This window comes from Lepus europaeus, chromosome 11 (genome assembly GCF_033115175.1).
Source record: "Lepus europaeus isolate LE1 chromosome 11, mLepTim1.pri, whole genome shotgun sequence".
NCBI lineage: Eukaryota > Metazoa > Chordata > Mammalia > Lagomorpha > Leporidae > Lepus > Lepus europaeus.
The window spans coordinates 19080804-19101220 of record NC_084837.1 but is presented as its reverse complement, the minus strand read 5'-3'; the positions used below and the strand labels follow the sequence as shown (position 1 = coordinate 19101220).

General features: G+C 43.3%; 1 protein-coding gene across 1 annotated transcript in view; it reads right to left on the bottom strand.

The window, feature by feature from the left end:
• Nucleotides 1-300: 300 nt before the first annotated feature.
• The window catches only part of CCDC198 (coiled-coil domain containing 198), a 36585-nt gene continuing 16468 nt past the window's right edge, over nucleotides 301-20417 (bottom strand). The window contains exons 3-6 of the mRNA XM_062204572.1: nucleotides 14995-15085; nucleotides 13386-13483; nucleotides 11616-11775; nucleotides 301-536 (exon numbers count right to left, since the gene is read on the bottom strand). Of these exons, the coding sequence (XP_062060556.1) occupies nucleotides 301-536; nucleotides 11616-11775; nucleotides 13386-13483; nucleotides 14995-15085 (585 nt within the window). The remainder of the gene's footprint in view (nucleotides 537-11615; nucleotides 11776-13385; nucleotides 13484-14994; nucleotides 15086-20417) is intronic.

Sequence of the window (20417 nt, the reverse complement as noted above, 5' to 3'; positions counted from 1 at the left end):
CACATGAGGAGCAAGTGCACAGTGGCTCCTGTTGTTGACCCAACAAATTGACACTCTAGTTTATGGTGCCAGTAACCACCCTAGGCTGTCGTCATGAGTTGCCTAGGCTATGGAAGCTTGCTGACAATAGCAATATCACATGAATACTTAGCAAACAGTTTCAACCATTAGATAACAACTTAAGAAAACATTTACCAGAAGGTCCAATGCCTTCTATAAATTTTAAGAATCATGTATTTGAAAACACCTCTTAAATATCTAACATGGTGTAGTTTGTTTAGCCAGTAAACTTAAGCATTCTTATTCTTGATCAAAAAACTCATCAAAAAGTGGAATTCTCTCCGTCCTCGTCCTCACTAATGCTTGTGGTTTCTTCTCATCTATCCCAAGCTCATCTGAGTCACAGCTAGACCTATCCCAAAAAAGCTGTCCCCGGGCCTCCTGTTCACGAATCCATTTTTCCATTTTGCCAATTTTCCGGGTACGATAGTCATTTCTTGCTTGATGCTTCAAAAATTCTGCATTTTCTACGTTTCCTACAAAAAATTTAAAGTTCATTTAATTTACTTTTCCTTAACAATGATTTATTTGCTATTACATGTTTAGACTTTATAAACATAAAACAATCTGCTTATATACTAATACATATGTATTATTCATATACACTATGTATACTTATATATACTTTATGTATTTATATTTATAGATACAGTTGCAATTTGTGACTGTAAGCCTTAAAAATTTTTAGCTGTTATTTACAATTTTTTTGAATCTTCTGAAAATCACAAGAATGGTCCAATACGTCTTTATAATCCCAACCCATTGACAATGTTTTGATACAGTATCACTTTTACCATATATCTATGTCTATTTCTATCTCTATCATCATCTCTATGTATCTTTATCTACCTCTATTTCTATCTCTATCATCTCTGTTACCGCTATATCATCAGCTGTTCATATCCAATGTTTTGCTACAGTATCACTTTTATCATATATCTATGTCTATTTCTATCTCTATTATCATCTCTATGTATCTCTATCTCCATCTCCATCTCCATATCTCTTTCACTTTATATCATCTCTATCATCCCTATATCATCAGCTGTCCATATCTGTGGGCTCTACTTCCATGGATTCAACCAGCTATAGATTGAAAGTATTTTTTAAAAAGATTGCCTCTGTTCTAAAAATTTACAGACTTTCTTTTCTTGTCATTATTCTCTAAATAATAAAATATAACAACTATTTTAATAACATTTACATTATATAAGGTATTATAAATAACCTAGGGAAGATTTAAAATATGCAGGATGGTATACATAGGTTATATGCCAATACTACACTTGTTTTTTTTCCCTCAAAGAAACCTTTTATTTAATGAGTACAAACTTCATAAGTACAACTTTAGGAATATAGTAATTCTTCCCACCATATCCACCCTCCCACCCCACCACTCATCCCTCTCACATTCCCAGTCCCATTCTCCATTAAGGTTCATTTTCAATTAACTTTATACACAGAAGACCAACTCTAGAGTAAGTAAAGATTTCAACAATTTGCGTGCACGCACACACACACACACACACAGAACAAGTTTTACGGTTAATTCTCATAATACAATTCATTGAGGACAGAAGTCCTGCATGGAAAATTAGTGCACAGTGACACCTGTTGTTAATTTAACAATCAACACTCTTATGTATGATGTCAGTGATCACCTGAGGCTCTTGACATGAACATCCAAGGCTATGGAAGCCTTTTGAGTCCACAATCTCTGTCAGTATTTAGACAGGGCCATAAGCAAAGTGGAAGTTCTCTCTTCCCTTCAGAGAAAAGTACATCCTTCTTTAATGGCTCCTTCTTTCCACTGTGGTCTCACTTACAGAGATCCTTCATGTAGGACTTTTTTTTTTTTTTTTTTGCCACAGTGTCTTGGCTTTTCATGCCTAAAATGCTCTTATGGGCTTTTCAGCCAGACCAGAATGCCTTAAGGGCTGATTCTGAGGTCAGAGTGTTATTTAAGGCAGTTGTCAGGCTGGCGCCACAGCTCAATAGGCTAATCTTCTGCCTGCGGTGCTGGCACCCTGGGTTCTTGTCCTGGTCGGGGCACCAGATTCTGTCCCAGTTGCCCCTCTTCCAGGCCAGCTCTCTGCTGTGGCCTGGGAGTGCAGTGGAGGATGGCCCAAGTCCATGGGCCCTGCACCCACATGGGAGACCAGGAAAAAGCACCTGGCTTCTGGCTTCGGATCAGTGTGGTGTGCCGGCCGCAGCACATCAGCCGCAGCAGCCATTGGAGGGTGAACAAACGGTAAAGGAAGACCTTTCTCCCTGTCTCTCTCTCTCACTGTCCACTCTGCCTGTAAATAAATAAATAAATAAATAATAAAAATAAAGCAGTTGTCATTCTATGAGTCCGCTGACTACACTATTTTATATAGTAGACTTGAGCATCCTGATTTGGTATCTGTGGGAGATATGGAACCAATTTCCCGTAGATACCAAGGGAAGGAGTTATATGCTTTTTAGATGAGCATTTGAATTAGTTGTGGAGTCACTTCCCCCATAAGTACATTACCACAAGTTTCTTAAGGACAAGGGTATTTCCACCTATATAAAAGCCATACAATTATTACCTTTAGGAAATTTAACACTGGCATAATGTTATTTACCGCTATATGGTCCATATTCAAGTATTTGTAGGTTTCCTAGTAATGTCCTAACAGCTTTTTGTTTGCTTGTTTGTCTTTTATGTTTTAGGTCTGAAATCCAATCTAGGATCATGTATTACATTTTCTTTTCTTTTTCTTTCTTTCTTTCTTTCTTTCTTTCTTTCTTTCTTTCTTTCTTTCTTTCTTTCTTTCTTTCTTTTTCTTTCTTTTTTTGATAGGCAGAGTTAGACAGTGAGAGAGAGAGACAGAGAGAAAGGTCTTCCTTCCATTGGTTCACTCCCCAAATGGCCGCTATGGTTGGTGCTGCGCCAATCCAAAGCCAGGAGCGAGGTGCTTCCTCCTGTGCAGGTGCAGGGCCCAAGCACTCGAGCCATCCTTCACTGCCTTCCCGGGCCACAGCAGAGAGCTGGACTGGAAGAGGAGCAACCAGGACAGAATCTGGCGCCTCAACCAAGATTAGAACCTGGGGTTCTGGCACTGTAGGCGGAGGATTAGCCTAGTGAGCCACGGCGCCAGCCCTAATTTTCTTCTTAGTCATATTTCATTCAAGAACACCCTCCTATGGTTTTCTTTTTTTCTCTCACCCTTTCTCACTCTCACTCTGTTGCTCCATCCTTCTCCTCTCCCTCTTCTACTTTTGTTGCCTTATAACGATTTGTGGCCTTTGTTTTTCCTAACATTGACATTTTAAATAATACGGGTTTGGGCTAGTCTGATTGTTTCATTATGATTAAGGTTAACTATTTGGGCAAGAACATTACAAAGGTACCTAATGCTCTTAATTGAACATCTACTATATGCTAGGCACATAATACACATTTAACTTTCATGAGTTCTGATTCATATCAGACCTGTTTGTGCAGGCTTTTGGGAACTGATACAATTGGGGAGCTCAATGAGTCAGGTGTTCCATTTCACTTTATATTTTTATTACAAGAGATTTAATTCACTTCTGGTATGGAATTTGATGTACGTGTGTTTCTGTTTACTTTAGCTTTTTTATTTAAGCAGCGCCCAGTGTCCTTTCAAATTGCATTCCAGAGGACTTGTGTAGGAAAGTCTGGCTTTCAGGCCAGCATTGTGGCATGGTAGGTAAAGTCTGGCTTTCAATAAAACAAAATCTTCCCAATAACCTTTGGCCTAGAGCAATAATCCTATGTTAAAGCACAGAGCTTTCCCCCAGTGCGGTAGAAGCAGCCATAACTTTTGGCGTGTCATTTTAATGAGAACCATTTATTAGATCTTTGTCATATTTTATTTGAGCCCTTGATAACTGAAGTTGGATAAGATTATGTAAGAAAATAAAGCATTTCTTTCTTTCTCTACTCTGTTGAGGTATAATCTATGTACAGAAAACTGTATATTGAATGGGTGCAGCCTGATGGGTTTGAAAATACGTATTTCAGCGGAATGGTTCATGCCTGCTGATTTGCTAGTTTTCCTTTCTGCCTCAATGGGAGGCTACTATGTTCTCCCCTTGAATACCATTATAATTATTGTGTTTCAGTGCCTATTTACAAAGTGCTTAAAGATAACTACAGTTAATTAAATCTGCAACACTGCTCTCTTAAGCTATAGATGTTTTTGTAAAAACTGGACACCTCTACTTTGATGTCTACCTGTCGGAGTCGACCTCTCTTTCCCTGGCAAACCTGCTTCTGTGTCTGGCTCCCCTAATGCGGCCAATGGTACTACCTTTGCTCCACTGTCTGCCTCATTCTTCAGGAGAAGTGCAGAAATCCAGCTGGGCTTCTTACTTTCTCCATCTGCCCACATGGAGTCCATCACCATTTCATCAATTCTGTCTCCTAAATGTCTTGTATCTGGTTCCTTCTCTCCATGCACAGTTTTGCTCTACTGTCCTGGTTCAAACATTGTCTTTCACTTGCACCATTACTATGTCCTTCTTCCTGGACTCCCCACATCCTCTTGCTATCCCTGCCAACTGTTCTGCACAGTGTAGAGAGAGTGGCATTCAAACATGTACAACTGATTGTGCCATTTCCCTGCCCTATCAATGGCTTTGCACTGATCTTAGGAAAGAATTCAAAATCCTTGACAAGACTTGTAGGGCCTTGTGCGAGGCAGCCTCTCCCTGCGTCTTCAGAACCTTCTCTAGTCACTCTCTGCATCTTTCCACTCAGCTCCAGGATGCATTGTGTTCTTGCCACTGCAGGGCTTTTGCACATGTTGGTGTCAGTCATGGTTCTGAATGTTTCTGCACCCCTGGTCCTCAAACTCACATGCACTCCTGCTTCCTTCATTCAGTTACTTCATATCTCTGCTTAAATGTCACTTCCTCACGGAAACTTTTCCTGATCCTGTGACTATCATGCCTGCCAGTCATACTGCTACTGAACATCTTCTTGTTCCTCTTCTGCATCATGATATAAACTGTAGAGGCAGGAATCATGTCTCCCTGGTTCGTTACTATAGGATGAAACTATCACAACACCTGCTCCCTGATCTATGCCCAGCAAGTATTTGTTGAATGAATACAGGAATAGATGAATGAACAAATGAATGGATCAGAGAATTTTGGCAGGTAGGAGGTATTGGTAACTAAGACTTGGGAAAGGCTTTGTTTATTGGGCCTGGGAGTGTCAATCATCTCTGCTATGCAAATGAGCCAAGCACTACCAGAGACATCCCACAGACTGGGAACAGGGATTTTCTAGAACATTTAACTACAGGCAGTAGCTTTGAAAGAGGACGAGAATGTTTGTTGGTGATGAGATCTAATGCATTATTAATGATAGCTTAAGTCCTTCAACACTCTTGGCATTATAATTTAGGCCTAAAGTTAACATGCATGGCAAAATTGATGTGTTCAGCTTTGAAAACCAATCCCTGTCATCCTTAAAGAATTATACACACAGTTTACTATGCCCGACATTACCGTTTGAGGTGTTCTGAGTAAGATGTCTTACTACTTCTTTTCACAAACCCCTGTTTGTCTGTGGTTTATAGACTTATAATAAAAACACCATCGTTAAAAACCTGCATGGATTTTGGATGAGCAAAGTAGATGTCCTACTTCAAAACTGATTTGGGGGAAGAGTGAAGAAACGGATGCCAGTGGGAGGGGCAGAAGGAGTGATTTAGGTCATATAGGGATCGCGTAAACTCAAGCGAGAAACACGTTCAGTGATTGTGGACTTCGTAATCCATATTTTAATAAAGTGCATCACTACCATAACCCTATCAAACCCATAATTTCACAAACAAAATATTTAGAAAGTATTCAAAAAGCAAAATAAAACAAGCTAGTTAGCAGAAATATAGTACATATGGCTAAAAAGACCAGACTTGTGAAGGGGACAAATGATGGATTTACGGGAGAGTAAAACATTCCACTCTGAATGTGTTTCTTTGGCTTATTTTGAATTGCCTATCCAGAGAGATCTGACCCATGCAGACAGATGAAGGGCTCTGAAACACTGTCGTTTTGTGAAAGAGAAATTTATGTGTTTCTGTGTTGGTAAAGTAACTGCGGATGTGGGTGCAGGCTTTTCTATCTGATGCTAACTCTTCCCATTCTCCCCTCCAGTCTTTCCACAGGAAGAATAGATTTGTGGGCTGACACCAGGCTCAGGTAGAGATGCCCACAGGTGGCTGTTTACCTGGGAGACTTTGTCGTAGCTCCTCTCCAATCCTCCCATGGCCTCTGCCACCTCTATGCTCCCCAGAAGCCCAAGCCCTTGTCCTTTAAGCTCTGAAAGAGGGCCAGCCACCTTGCCCCACTTTGAGTCTTGCACACCCATTCCTTAGACATATAAAACATTTATCTCTTCTTTTTCCTCTTATTTATTGTCAGTTTATATTACAGACTAAAATTATTAAAACTCCAGGGGAGAAAGATTAAATTTAAAACTTCCCTATACTTCCCTGAGCATATGATTGTTCATATAAGACATCTTTCTTTGCTTTTATCCACATTTCCACATATTTCTACAGCACTTTACACTCCATATGTGCGTTTACACATACTACATTAATTTCCATACAAGCCCTAACTACATGGTAAACAGTAACTTTTTCCCATTTCATAGGTGTAGATACTATGGTTTGAAGAGCTTAAGTAACTGGAATTTAGCTATATTTGCTTCTCTTTAGAGATCGAAGCAACATAGAATCTATATAACTGTGAACTGAGAAAGACTGAGTATCACTGATGGGTCTGGGGTGGGTCTCTGGGCCTAAATTGATAGTGAAGCTGAGTGGCCCGTCACCGACTAGAGACTAGAGATTGCTCAGGTTCCCTGTTCTTTACAACTGTCCATCACTGTTGTATGCCATCGAATTCATCCCCTGCAGGGAAGTCCCATGTCACCTGACTGATGAACCCTGATCTGTGGTCAGTTTCTATTAGCAATCAATCAGGACAGAGTTCTTCCTGCCCCTGCAGCTGGTGTTGCAGACCAGATGGGAGCCTGGGTGGGGACTTTCTGTAGACAGCCTCTCATTGCTCCTTTAGAGCTCATTCTGCACTGAAGGTGAGGTCTCTCCATTTGCAAACTGTTTTTTTTTTTAAAGTCTCTATTTATCCTAACTTATTTTCTAGTAAATTCTGTCTACATTGCTAACATTTATGGAGAGGCCCTTAAGTGCCAGGTACTATTCTAGCAATGAGAAAAGGTCCATGGGCTTACATTTAGTGAAGACACTGTTGGGACTTAGTGAAGGACCTGGACTCTACCCCCAGTGCTCTTTCTACCTGTTGCAGTCACGTCACAGAGCCTGGAGAAGGCAGGCACTGCACATTGAAACTCATAGAGTTCTACCCCAAAAGGAACAATGCTCGCTGTGTGTAATCTAAATGTGGGCATCTGATAAGTTGTATGCTATATACATGGTTTATTGTGTCAAGCAAGCGTGATTTCATTTTTAGGGGCAGCAGAAGACACAGACTGACTTTGTCTCACAGGAGAACTATCAGTCTCATTCCGCCTTCCAAAAGGGTTTCATTGAATAAGAGGGGGCTGGCGCAGAAGAACCTTAGCTACCAGCTCCTGAGTAGCCAAATGCTTGTAGAAGTGTGTGACCTTTGCTATCCTCTGCTTTTAGAGGACAGGCAAGGGAATCCAGGATGTTCTCTGGGGACAACTTTTGATCCAGCAGTTGAGACATTTGCATTCCAGACAGAAGCGCCTGGGTCTGAGGCTCACCCCTAGCTCTGAACTCCAGTTTTCTGTCAGTGTGGACTCTGGGAAACAGTGGTGATGGCTGTCACTCCTGTGGGAGCCCTGGATAGAGTTCTCAGCTCCTTGGCTTTGGCTTGGCCCAGCCCTAGCTGTTGCAGGCATTTGGGGGAGTGAAACAGTAGATGGAAGCACTCTCGCTGTGTCTCCATCTCTAGCTCTCTCCAATAAATAAAGAAATACACAAACAAACTTTTTATGAAGATGCTCTCTGGGATTTGGTAAAAAGAAACCATTGCTACTGCATATGCTAAGTGCCATGAGGTCTGTAGGCTCTGCAGTCAGGTGCTCTGGGTGTGCATCCTCTGGGCATTCTCACCTCTCACTAGCTGGCTTTGGCTTTGAGCATTGATTAGACCTCTAAGGGTCTAGTCCTCTTATCTGTTAAGGAGTGGTGGCAATAATCCTTACCCCATAGCATTGTTACAAGGGTTAAATCATACATTTAAAACACTGAGTAGCACTTAATCAAATTAATCTGTCTGTTGTTATCCCAGTATCCTACACTTTTTCATGCTCAGGGCTACACAACGAGAATTCAAACACAGAGCAGAATGGTAAACTTAGTAGGCACTGCTGTCTATTTGTCATCAAATAGATTTTCTGTGATACTTCCTTTCCTTTCCTTCTCAACAGCAGCTTCAACAGTAGGCAAATTAGTTGATGTAGACACTTCATTCCATGAAATTCTAATTCATTGTGATTTCTCTCTAATGAGGAGAATTAGGATTTCCTCCCTATGTCATGTTGGCAAAATCTACATTTTTCTTGGCTCATTATATCATGGCTATATACACCCAAAAACACACACAAAGTTGTTACGAAGAAAAAGACTCTCAAACCTGAAGTGTGAAAAGAGCTCTCAAGAGTTAGCAAGTCCATTCAAGGTTGGCTAATCCTCAGAGCCACTCAACTTCAGGATTCCAGTGCAGGCATTTGGTCTAGTTGCTAAGACACTGGTTGAGATGCCAGTGTGCCAGATCAGAGAGCTTGGGTTCAATTCCTAACACCAGCTTCCTGAAACTGTGCACCTGGAAGGCAGCAGTGGTGTCTCAAGGAATTAATTCAATACTGCCCCCCACGTGGAAATATGGATTGAGTTTCCTGCTCCTGCCTTGAGCTTGGTCCAATTCTAGCTGTTGAAGTCATTTGGGGGAAGAACCAGCAGATGGGATCTCTCTGTCTCTCTGTGTCTCCTTATTTTTGTCTCTCTGCCTATTGAATTAATAAATAATGGCTGGCACCATGGCTCACTTGGTTAATCCTCTGCCTGCAGCGCCAGCATCCCATATAGATGCTAGGTTCTAGTCCCGATTGCTCCTCTTCCAGTCCAGCTGTCTGCTGTGGCCTGGGAAGGCAGTGGAGGATGGCCCAAGTGCTTGGGCCCTGCACCTGCATGGGAGACCAGGAAGAGGCTCCTGGCTCCTGGCTCCTGGCTCCTGGCTTCAGATCAGCGCAGCATGTCGGCCATAGCAGCCATTTGGGGGGTGAACCAACAGAAGGAAGACCTTTCTCTCTGTCTCTCTCTCTCTCTCACTGTCTAACTCTATCTGTCAAATAAAAATAAATAAATAAATAAATATTTTTAGAAGTAGGATTCTCTTTCCCCTGCCCTCAAGATTCTCATCCAGTTGGGTGAAGTTGGGGCTAAGGAATCCCTGTTTTTGAAAAGCTCCAGGTTTGGGGGCCAGCACTGAGGCACAGCAGGTTAAAGCCTTGTCCTGAAGTGCTGGCATCCCATATGGGTGCTGGTTCTAGTCCCGGCTGTTCCTCTTCCAATCCAGCTCTCTGCTATGGCCTGGGAAAGCAGTAGAAGATGGCCCAAGTCCTTGGGCCCCTGTGCCTGCATAGGAGACCTGGAAGAAGCTCCTGGCTTCAGGCTTCAGATTGGTGCAGCTCTGGCCAATGCAGCCAATTGGGGAGTGAACCAGCTGATGGAAGACCTCTCTTTCTCTCTGCCTCCCTTTCTCTCTCTGTGTAACTCTTTAAAATAAATAAATAAATAAATCCTTTAAAAAGTTGCTTATTATGGGACATTTCATTCTGAGACTTGGGAGTATAGGTTAATGAATACCTCAAGTAGATTTTTGATTATGTAGGTTTTTCGTACTTAAGTAATTTATTGATGAAACGTTTTGTTCCTCTGAGCAGGGCACTGTCTCTTTCTGCTGTGATTTTGCATCTTTGAAGCTCAGACCTAAAGAGAGCTGTAGAGATACCACCTGTGGCACTTCTGCAGCTCTGTAAGCGGTCGGTCAGTCCTGCTGATGTGGAAATTTGGCCCACAGCACAACAAACTACAGGATGTGAAGAATATTGTGCCTTCACAACTGTGGGTTTGCTTTGAGGGAAGACAGAGGGCAAACTTAATGGGGATTGTCATTGGGGGGACATTGTAGTGTAGAGGTTATAGACATGGACATGTAATGGAAAGCACAGAACAATCCCATGCCGTGGGGCAACTTGGCTGGGCTGGGATGAGGGGACTGGGTGCCAGGGTGGCAGAGGATGAAGCTAGAAAGGCAGATTGCTGGTGGTTAGGTCCTGAAAGTCTTGGGGTCCCTACACTTTGTCCTGAGGCTGATGGATACCCAATGAATTTTTTTTTTTTCATTTAGCCTGGGAGCAACATGGTCAAATTTTCATTTTATGATTACTCTGCGACTGAGGCAACATTTGTAGGACTTCATTGGTCAAGAGGATACCTGGGGTGCTTGTTGGAAGGTCCTGCTTCTATAAATCTGGGGTGGGCTCTGAAATTCTTCATTCTGTAAAAGACCTGACAATTCTGTGCTGCTAGGGTTGGGTACTCCTCTGATTACCACGTGTAGTCAAGGAAGACTTGAAGCCAAATGCTTCTTCAACTTCAGGGACATCAGAACTACTTGGAGAGGTGGTTCAACCCAGATGCTGGGACTCGCTCGTCACCTGGCTGGGACCCTGACAAGTTCCTAGGGGTGCTGGTGTGCCTGGTCTGGGGACCACGTGGAAAATCAGTTTCGGAAAAGGATAAGACTTAAGAAGAGGAGCCTGGTCAGGAAGTGGATGCAGGAGCCCTGAATTGACAGATTGGGGGCCTGACCTAGGCCATGCCATTGATAATGGAAAAGAGAGGGCAGATTTCAGCGCCAGGTCATGTCAACAGGACTTTGTGGCTGACCAACGTCCAGGAGGAGGAGGACTGAAGAGAGTCCCAGGACTTGGGCCTGAGTGATGGGGGTGTGGGGGCCTCACCCACCAAGATGGTGGTATGCAGAAGGAGGCGCAAGCTTGGTTGGGCCATGATGCTGGATTTGCTGCAGACGGTCTGCATGGGTGGAGAAGACTGGCATTCAGGGGAGAAGGTGTGTGGTTAGAGGAATGTCTGCATATGGCCCCCAACTGGCGATTGCAGGTTGCCAAGTGACTCCATGGGCTTCAGTCTCTCTAACCACAAGATGAGGCTGTTTGGTCTTTTCCCCTCCAAGGGGTTGGGGCAAGGATCGCAATAATGCATTGAAGGCATTTTAAACCCATACAAAGAAAAGAATGTATAACTACAGGGCTTAAGATTCTGTCTTCTCCTCCCAAATGTCCAACATTGTATGACACCATGCCCACTATATCCCAGGAAGTAAAACCAGAAGACCCACAGGGACCCAAGTCTTCTCACCCCACTCTCCTTCCACACTTTAGTAGTTCATTTGATGAAGTTTTAAAAACATTTGAAAAAAAATTTCCTGAAAAAAATTATATGACTCACCTAGACGTCTGTTCAGCATTTTCTCTGGCAGTGTGGTTAGGAGGTCGTAGTCACCATGCATTGGGACGCGTTGAAGGATTTTCTCAGCTTTATGGTCTCTCAATTTTTGATTGCTAATTCTTGCCTCCTTATGAAGACTTTTCTTTAACTCCATTTGGGCCTGAAATGATCAGCTATAAATGGTTAGTGTTTTCCCCAGGATGCCTTCACCAGAACAGAAAAACATAGTTATGTGCTAATGGGTGGACCCCTACACTCCCTAAGCAGAATGTGTTTCTCATTTTCCTATTTGAAGATGTGGAAGTTTTCTTTATTTTCTGTCTTGCTAGGAGAAAAGTGACTGTGCTTACAGTCTCAAAAGGCTATAGCTTAGTTAAGGTGAGGACACGTGTAGAAATGCTTCTCTGTAGATTGAGACATTTGGGATCACAGAGCACAATGGCTGTAGACTCATTCCCAAGGGGAAGAGTTTAGAATACTTCAGTTATAGGATATTATGGTAAAGGCGTTGGTTACAAGAGATCTTCTATGGCCTGAATGTGTACGCCAAAATTCATGTGTTGAAACTTAATCTCCCAGTTGTCATGTTGATGGTATTTGGAGGTAGGACCTTTTAATTTCCACATATAAGAGAAAATATGTGGTGTTTGTCTTTCTGTGTCTGCCTTATTTCAGTTAGTATAATAATCTCCAATTCTATCGGTGCTGTTGCAACTGTTAGGATTTTATTCTTTCTTACGGTGCAATAATATTCTATTGTATAGATACATCACATTTTCTTTACCCATGGATGGATATCTAGATTACATATCTTGGCTATGTGAAGAGAACTACAGTAAACATGGGAATGCAGGTATCCCTTTCATAGTCTGATTTCATTTCCTTTGGATATATTCCCAGAAATGGGACAGTTGAGTCATATGGTAGATCTATATTTAGTTTTCTGAGGAATCTCTGTACTGTTTTCTTATTGGCTATACTGATTGGCATTCCCACCAATAGTGTATTAGGGTTCTCTTTTTTGGAGGTGGGGGTATTTATTCATGAGAGCTCTACCCTTGTAATGGAGTAAGGCCATTCTGGCAGGAGTGGGTTTGTTATACCAAGGCTAGGTCATCATCAAAGCAAGTCTGGCCTCCTTCGCTGTCTCTTGCTTCTGCCCTCTTACTGTCCTGAACACGCTCTTGCTGTGTGATGCTTTCCACACTGTCATAACATGGCAAGAAGGCCCTCCTTGCCAGATGGTCCCACTTCGACACTGACTTTCCCAGCCTCCAGAACTGTGAAAAATACCTTGCCTTTCATTGTAAAGCACCCAGTCTGTGGTTTTCTGTTAATGGCAGCAAAAACAAAAACAACAGAAACGACAGACTATGACAAGGTCTTTCTTGCACAACGATTCTGTGGCACCAGTTAGAAGGCCCTGATTTTCAGAATAAGCCCACATCACTCTCCCACGTGCCACTTATTGAACTAAGAAAAATGATCTAGTCCCATTTTCCTGCTAGAGCTGGAATGTCACAGGAGCAACCTGTTCTCAAAAGGGAGACTTGGGGCCCAGATACATTCTTGGGAAGGCAGAGAAAAGACGGAGCAGGTCAGTAATGGTAAGCTCTTCCTTTCCCAGCTTCAGTGGTAGAGTCTTCAGCTCCAATGTCTGACTGTAAAATGCCAAGCAAAGACTAATGTGTATGCTTGACTACATTTGTGTGCCAAGGCAGTGATTACATGATGTAAATTCAGTACATAGGACATTCTTCTCATATTTACCTCTTGCCTTTTACGGTTCATTTCCAGCATTTGCATCTTATGTAAATATTGTCTTTTCCCAGAAGCATACATTGGAGCTTGCATTTTCTTTTCCAGTTCTGCTATGAAAGATGGTACATTGGTTAGTCTGGGGTAATTTGTTACTGTTTCTACAATCCATAACCTAAAATCCTTTTTGGAACAGAGTGAGATTCTTTTTAAAGATTTATTTATTTATTTGAAAGTCAAAGTTACAGCAAGAGAGGAAGAGATGGAGAGAGAAAGAGGGGAGAGATCTTCCATCTGCTGGTTCAGAGTGAGATCTTAATCATAATTTATAGAGATATCTTGCGATGCCAAGGCAGACTGTTTTGTGTCTCTGACAAGTCCTTTGCCTTGCTATCAGTGAATGAAGTGTCACTTTGCTGTGTAGATAATGTAGTTTTTCAGGTTCCTGTGGAGTTTTTCACCCCTTGAATGGATATATTTTTGCGCATTTCACTTTCACAATATATCATTTCTCCTATCAGCAGACACTTAGTGCTATCTCTCCCGCAATGTATTCTGGTTTGATGTGATTTTCCTTTCTCTCCTTGCCTTTGTGCTGGCCGTGAAACGAAAGGCAAGCCACAAAATGAATAAATGGAAGTTATTTTTGTGAGTGTATGTCCACAGGTCATGCTAAACCCCAGAGAAGGTTGCAGCTTGGGAAGGATTTGAAGTTGAGTACTTGTGATGCTAGTGATTGTACTTGTGAGGCCTCAGTGTCTCATGACCCCTAGCGGGCTAGTGCGGATGGGCATTGAGGGAAGCCAGAGGTGAATCCATCTTCATTTGTGTCTTGCTGTTGCCAGGAAACAGAAAGGATGTGTTGAGCAATACTCTTTGTGTTGCCCAATGGACACTGTCAGCCAATGGGAACCTCAGGGAGAAGCCCTTCTCTGTAGGTACGAGAGTACTATAAGCATGGCCTAAGGACCTGACATACCAGGACACCTTTGATCAAGGCAGCACCTGGCTGCCTCCAATGTGAACTCGGAGTGGAAAGTGTTGAAAATCAACTCCTACTGCACAGCTTCTGTTTTATGTGAGGGGAGTTCCACTCTGTGGGGCTCTACAATAGTACAGCAGGGCAAAGATCTATAGAAGACCTTTCCCAGGGTTCATTTTGGCAAGGTTGGGGTAAATAAGCAGGAAAGACTTGCAGGTAAGATTTCTGTAAACTGAGAACAAATAGAAAGTTTTTTTTTTTTTTATAGAAAGTTTTTAATTGAGGGTAGGAGAGAAAGGGAAGAGTCATGCTGGGTATTTCGACAGATTTGGAAACTTCTAGATCAATAGATAATTTTCCAAGTAAAATTCCTCTCTCTCTCTCGCTCTCTCTTTCCAGTATATTGCCCTGTTTTCACCACAAAGCACAAAAGAGCTCAGAGCTGATCAAGAGAGAAGAGCAACTGCCAGTTGGAGGTAGGCACAGGAGAGAATGAATGGCTGTGAAAAGATCTGACTCTGACTTAACAGTTTGATTTGTCTTTGAACTCTTATGTGCAGGGAGTACATGAAAAGGCAGCTCACTCCAGTCCCATGCAACGTGCCCCTGGTTAACCCCCCTTCCTGTGATGGCCACAGCTTACCTTTGCTGTGTGCCTGGTCCCGGCTTCTCGCTGGCTCAGGAGCCTCTCAGAGGTAATAACTTGTGGCAGGTCAATGGGTTCCAGCTTCTACAAGTCCAACATTTAGAGCCTTCAGCATTCCCCATGCCATGAGATGATGAAATGCAAAAGCCAGACATCAAACTACCTTAACACTTTGCAAAAGCAGCATACGGAAAAGGCAGTTCCAGGAGTGCTATGGTTTTGTGTGTGCAAAGGGCTTTTCTGCTTCTCTGGGTTCTCTGTGGATCTATTTTTTTTTTTTTTTGGACAGGCAGAGTTAGACAGTGATAGAGAGAGAGACAGAGAAAAAGGTCTTCCTTCCATTGGTTCACCCCACAAATGGCCACTATGGCTGGCGTGCTGCGCTGATCCAAAGCCAGGATTCCTCCTGGTCTTCCATGTGGGTGCAGGGCCCAAGCACTTGGGCCATCCTCCACTGCCTTCCCAGGCCACAGCAGAGAGCTGGACTGAAAGAGGAGCAACTGGGACAGAATCTGGTACCCCAACCGGGACTAGAACCCAGAGTGCTGGTGCCACAGGTGGAGGATTAGCCTAATGAGCCATGGCACCAGCCTCTGTGGATCTATTGCATTGATGCCAGTGACTCATTGATCTAAATAGTTGTCAGAAAATTAAGAGAATTCTTTTCTGTAGGCATTGAGGGACCAACCATATTCAGTTATCAAAAAAACCAGGGTCCCAGAACATTACAGATGAAAGAGACTCCAGGAAGTTACTGTTATTCATTCCTTTACCACCCAGCTAAACTATTCCAGTCCTTATGCAAGTGAACCGTTTTTAATGTCTCCAGAGATGCTCCCTCAGTCTCTACTGCTGAAGTTGTGATCACTGTTGACTTTGAGACACAGAGTCTCTGGGTCAGAGTTTATTTGTTCACCCAGTGAGTACTTAGTGCATGACTGCTGCACGCCAAGCATGGGCATGCAATGGTCAACAAAAATGGATTTGGTCTCAGAGCTTAGAATTTACATGCAACAGACACACCTTTACTTGCTTGATTATTTGCTGGGTCATTACCAGTATTTTGAGGAAAGCGTCTACAAGGAAAGGACTGTGACAATATTTAGCTGGAGGACCAGACCTTGAAAATGAGCTGCTTTCCCTGCTAATGCACCTGGGAAAACAGTGGATGATGACTCAAGTTCTTGGGTCCCTGCATCTATGTGAGAGACCCGAAAGAACCCCTGGCTCCTGGCTTCAGCCTGGCCCAGCCCTGGCTGTGGTGGCTATCTGGGGAGTGAACCAGTAGATGGAAGATTTCTCTCTCTGTCTCTCGTTTCTCTCTCTCTCTCTGTAACTCCAACTTTCAAATAGATGCATAAATCTATAAAAATGAGCTGCCTTATGGGTTGAATTATAATCCCCACCCCTGACCACCAACAAATTTATATGTGGAAGTCCTAACCCACAGTGCCTCCGAATGAGACCTTATCTGGAAATAAGGTAATTACAGAGGTAGGTTAATCGAGATCTGCTGGAGTCAAGAGTGGGCTCTTTTTTGTTTGTTTGTCTGCTTGTTTTTTAAGAAAGCTTTTATTTAACAAATATAAATTTCTTTATTTATTTGACAGGTAGAGTTATAGACAGTGAGAGAGAGAGAGAGAGAGAGAGAGAAAGGTCTTCCTTACGTTGGTTCACTCCCCAAATGGCCACTACAGCCGGGCTGCGCTGACCCAAAGCCAGGAGCCAGATGCTTCCTCCTCGTCTCCCATGCTGGTGCAGGGGCCCAACCACTTGAGCCATCCTCCACTGCCTTCCCGGGCCACAACAGAGAGCTGGATTGGAAGAGGAGCAACTGGGACTAGAACCGGCGCCCATATGGGATGCCGGCACTGCAGGCAGAGGATTAACCAAGTGAGCCACAGCGCTGGTCCCAACAAATACAAATTTCATAGGTACAAGCTTTAGGAATACAGAAATTCTTTCCCCCATACCCACTCCCATCCAACCTTCTACTCCCTCTCCCATCCCATTCTTCATAAAGATTCATTTTTTTAAAAATTTTTTGACAGGCAGAGTGGACAGTGAGAGAGAGAGAGACAGAGAGAAAGGTCTTCCTTTGCCATTGGTTCACCCTCCAATGGCCGCCACGGCTGGCACGCTGCGGCCAGCGCACTGCGCTGATCCAGAGGCAGGAGCCAGGTGCTTCTCCTGGTCTCCCATGGGGTGCAGGGCCCAAGCACTTGGGCCATCCTCCACTGCACTCCCTGGCCACAGCAGAGAGTTAGCCTGGAAGAGGGGCAACTGGGACAGAATCCGGTGCTCTGACTGGGACTAGAACCCGGTGTGCCAGCGCCGTAGGCGGAGGATTAGCCTATTGATCCATGGCGCCAGCCCATAAAGATTCATTTTTAACTAACTTTATATACAGAAGACCAACTCTATACTAAGTAAAGATTTCCACAATTTGTACCCAGACACACAAAGTATAAAGCACTGTTTGAAAACAAGTTTTACAGTTAATTCTCATAGTACAACTCATTAAGGACAGAAGTCCCTACATGGGGAGTAAGTGCACAGTGACTCCTGTTGTTGATTTAACAATTAACACTGTTATGTATGACATCAGTGATCACCCAAGACTCTTGACATGAGCTCCCAGGGCTATGGAAGCCTTTTGTGACCACAAACTCCATCACTATTTAGACAAGACCATAAGCAAAGTAGAAGTTCCCTCCTCCTTTCAGAGAAGAGTACATCCTTCTTTGATGGCCCCTTCTTTCCACTGGGGCATCAAGAGTGGGCTCTTAATCCAGTCTGATAGTGTCCTCATCCAAAGGAGAGGTCTGGACACAGACACCCACCCAGGGAGGACCCATGTGAAGATGAAGGTGGAGATTGGGTGACAGATTCACAAGTCAAAGGGCGCCAAGGATTGCCAACAGACCGCCAGCAGCCAGGTGAGAGCCCAGAACAGATTCATCCTCACAGCCCTCAGAAGGAACTGCCCCTTAGACACCTTGACCTCCAGAATGGCAAGACAATACATTTCTGTGGTTTAAGCTATTTTGTAAGCAGCGGTAGAAAACCAATACAGGAAGGAAAGGGCTAAGGAGGCAGCCCAAGAAAGTGTCTTGAGGAGGGAGTTGCTTTGCAGAAATCGGAAGACTGGGAATTTTTAGGAGACTAAGGAGTTCCAGGCAGAGTTAACTGCATGTGCAGTAGTCCTGGGTGGAGAGAGAACATTATTTGTTAAAGGAACTGAAAGAAATATGTTGGCTACAGTTCAGACTGAGGACAAAAGCAGCTCAAAATGAGTCTGGAGAGGCTAGGCTCGGGTGGGCGGTGGAGAGCTTGGGAGGCCTTTTTGAAGCCATTGGTCTTCTTAAGAGCAATGGGCAGCCATTGACATGTGCTAGAGGCCTTGCGTGGGTGGGATATACAAGGTAGATGCAGATTTGGTTTGAAGAAGGTTAAATTTGAAAGAAATTGGACATCTGCCAGTTTAGATGTTGACTAGAGACTTAGTTATGCAGGCACAGAGCTCAGAGAAGAGATCTATGCTAGAGGTACAGCACAACTGAAACCAGGGTCATGGACAAGGTCAAGAACGTAAAGAGCAGAACCAAGAACTGCAGACCTGAGGAGCTCCAGCACTAAGAGACTGGTGGATGGAGGTTAATTGGCCAAGGAGACAGCGAACTCATGACCAGAGAAGCAAGAGGAAAACCAGATGTTAGGCTACAGCAAGCAATGTGAGCACCACACCCACTCCAGTCTATACTAAAGGAAGTTGCAGATTTATTGAAAAATTGTTTTTCATTTTAGTGTGATATGTTGCATTATCAATAAGTAGGCTTAAAAGGAAGCTTAGGTTTTCAGGAGACCAGGGTAAAAAGAGAACAGGATCACAAAAAATAGATGCTGGGATGTTGGCTGGTCCATAACTTCTTCCCTGTAGGGCTATTTCTTGGTTGACGGCCCTGGACGTGACATGTTCTGGGGAGAGCAGCCAGAGGTATTTCTTGCTGAAATGACACAAAGAAGGACAAAAGATCTGGATGCAGGAAGGAGAGAGCAGAAGGACTTTTTATGTTGGATACGTGCCAGGTGATTTGTGTTTGTGGTAGAAAGTGGTTCTCTGTCCCACTCTCACCCTCTATGTTAGCAAAGATATAATGAAAGGTGATCAATTCTGGTAAGAAAAGTTTGTCTCTTCCCCTGGCTCTCAACTCTGCAGGCTATGAACATGCAGAGCCAATAGGGCTGGCTGGCAGAGGAGGTAGAGGCTGATCAACTCCGAAACCAGAAAGTAAAGGGGATGAGGAAGGGGGAAGGGAGACCAAGAGGGAAGAGATGCTGCAGGCAACTACAGGAGGAAGAATCCCCAAAGACAGAGTGGGGATTTCTAAAGGTGGGGGAGTACGAGGCAGTGTCTGTGCCATCCTGTACACTGGGGCAGTCTTCAGGATTTGGTTTTCTGACTAGGTCCTGTCCAGGGTTGTGACTACGCTGGCCCATTCAATCCTTAGGTGAACCCTGTGCGTGATTCTGATGGTCCCATTGCAGAGTCACGCCTCCAGGACTCAAGCTCAACTCTGTCCAGGTTCAAACCCCATGCTCTTTCCTCCACTAAGTGTTCCCTCAATGGTTTATCATCAGCATCTTCTGAAATTCAAAAAAGAAATTCTCAGGCCATTCCCTGAGGACTGAGATGGTGCAGAATGAAGGTGTGTGCTCTAGGGTAGATTTTTATATCTAATCTACATCTGTCTATAACTATACCTATCTAGATGTCTATATCTATCTATCTGTAACTACACCTACCTATGTGTCTGTTGCTTCAAAGCTCTCCCTAGGATTCTGATGATTTCTTACTAGGCTGAGGTCCACTGGCCTTAAGTGTCTGTGAAAGGTGCCATATCAACACAGACCACAGAGGTCTGTTTTGTGGGGTATTATTGAAACATTGAGTCCAAAGAAGCCAAGATTTTTAGAGGTATCTTGTAAAACCTATCACCAATTCCTATGGCCACCTTCGATTATATGAATATCTAATTAACCACAGACCTCTTTATTCCAATACCTATTCCCATTTAAATCCACTGCTCTCCTTAAGGTTAAATGATGTCTTTTCTTTTAAACTTTTATTTAATGAATATAAATTTCCAAAGTACAGCTTATGGATTACAATGGCCTTTTCCCCACCATAACTCCCCTCCCACCCCAACCCTCCCCTTCCATTCACATCAAGATTCATTTTCAATTATCTTTATATACAGAAGATCAATTTAGTATATATTAAGTAAAGATTTCAACAGTTTGCACCCACACAGAAACACAAAGTGAAACATACTGTTTGAGTACTAGTTATAGCATTAAATCACAATGTATAGCACATTAAGGACAGAGATCCTACATGAGGAGCAAGTGCACA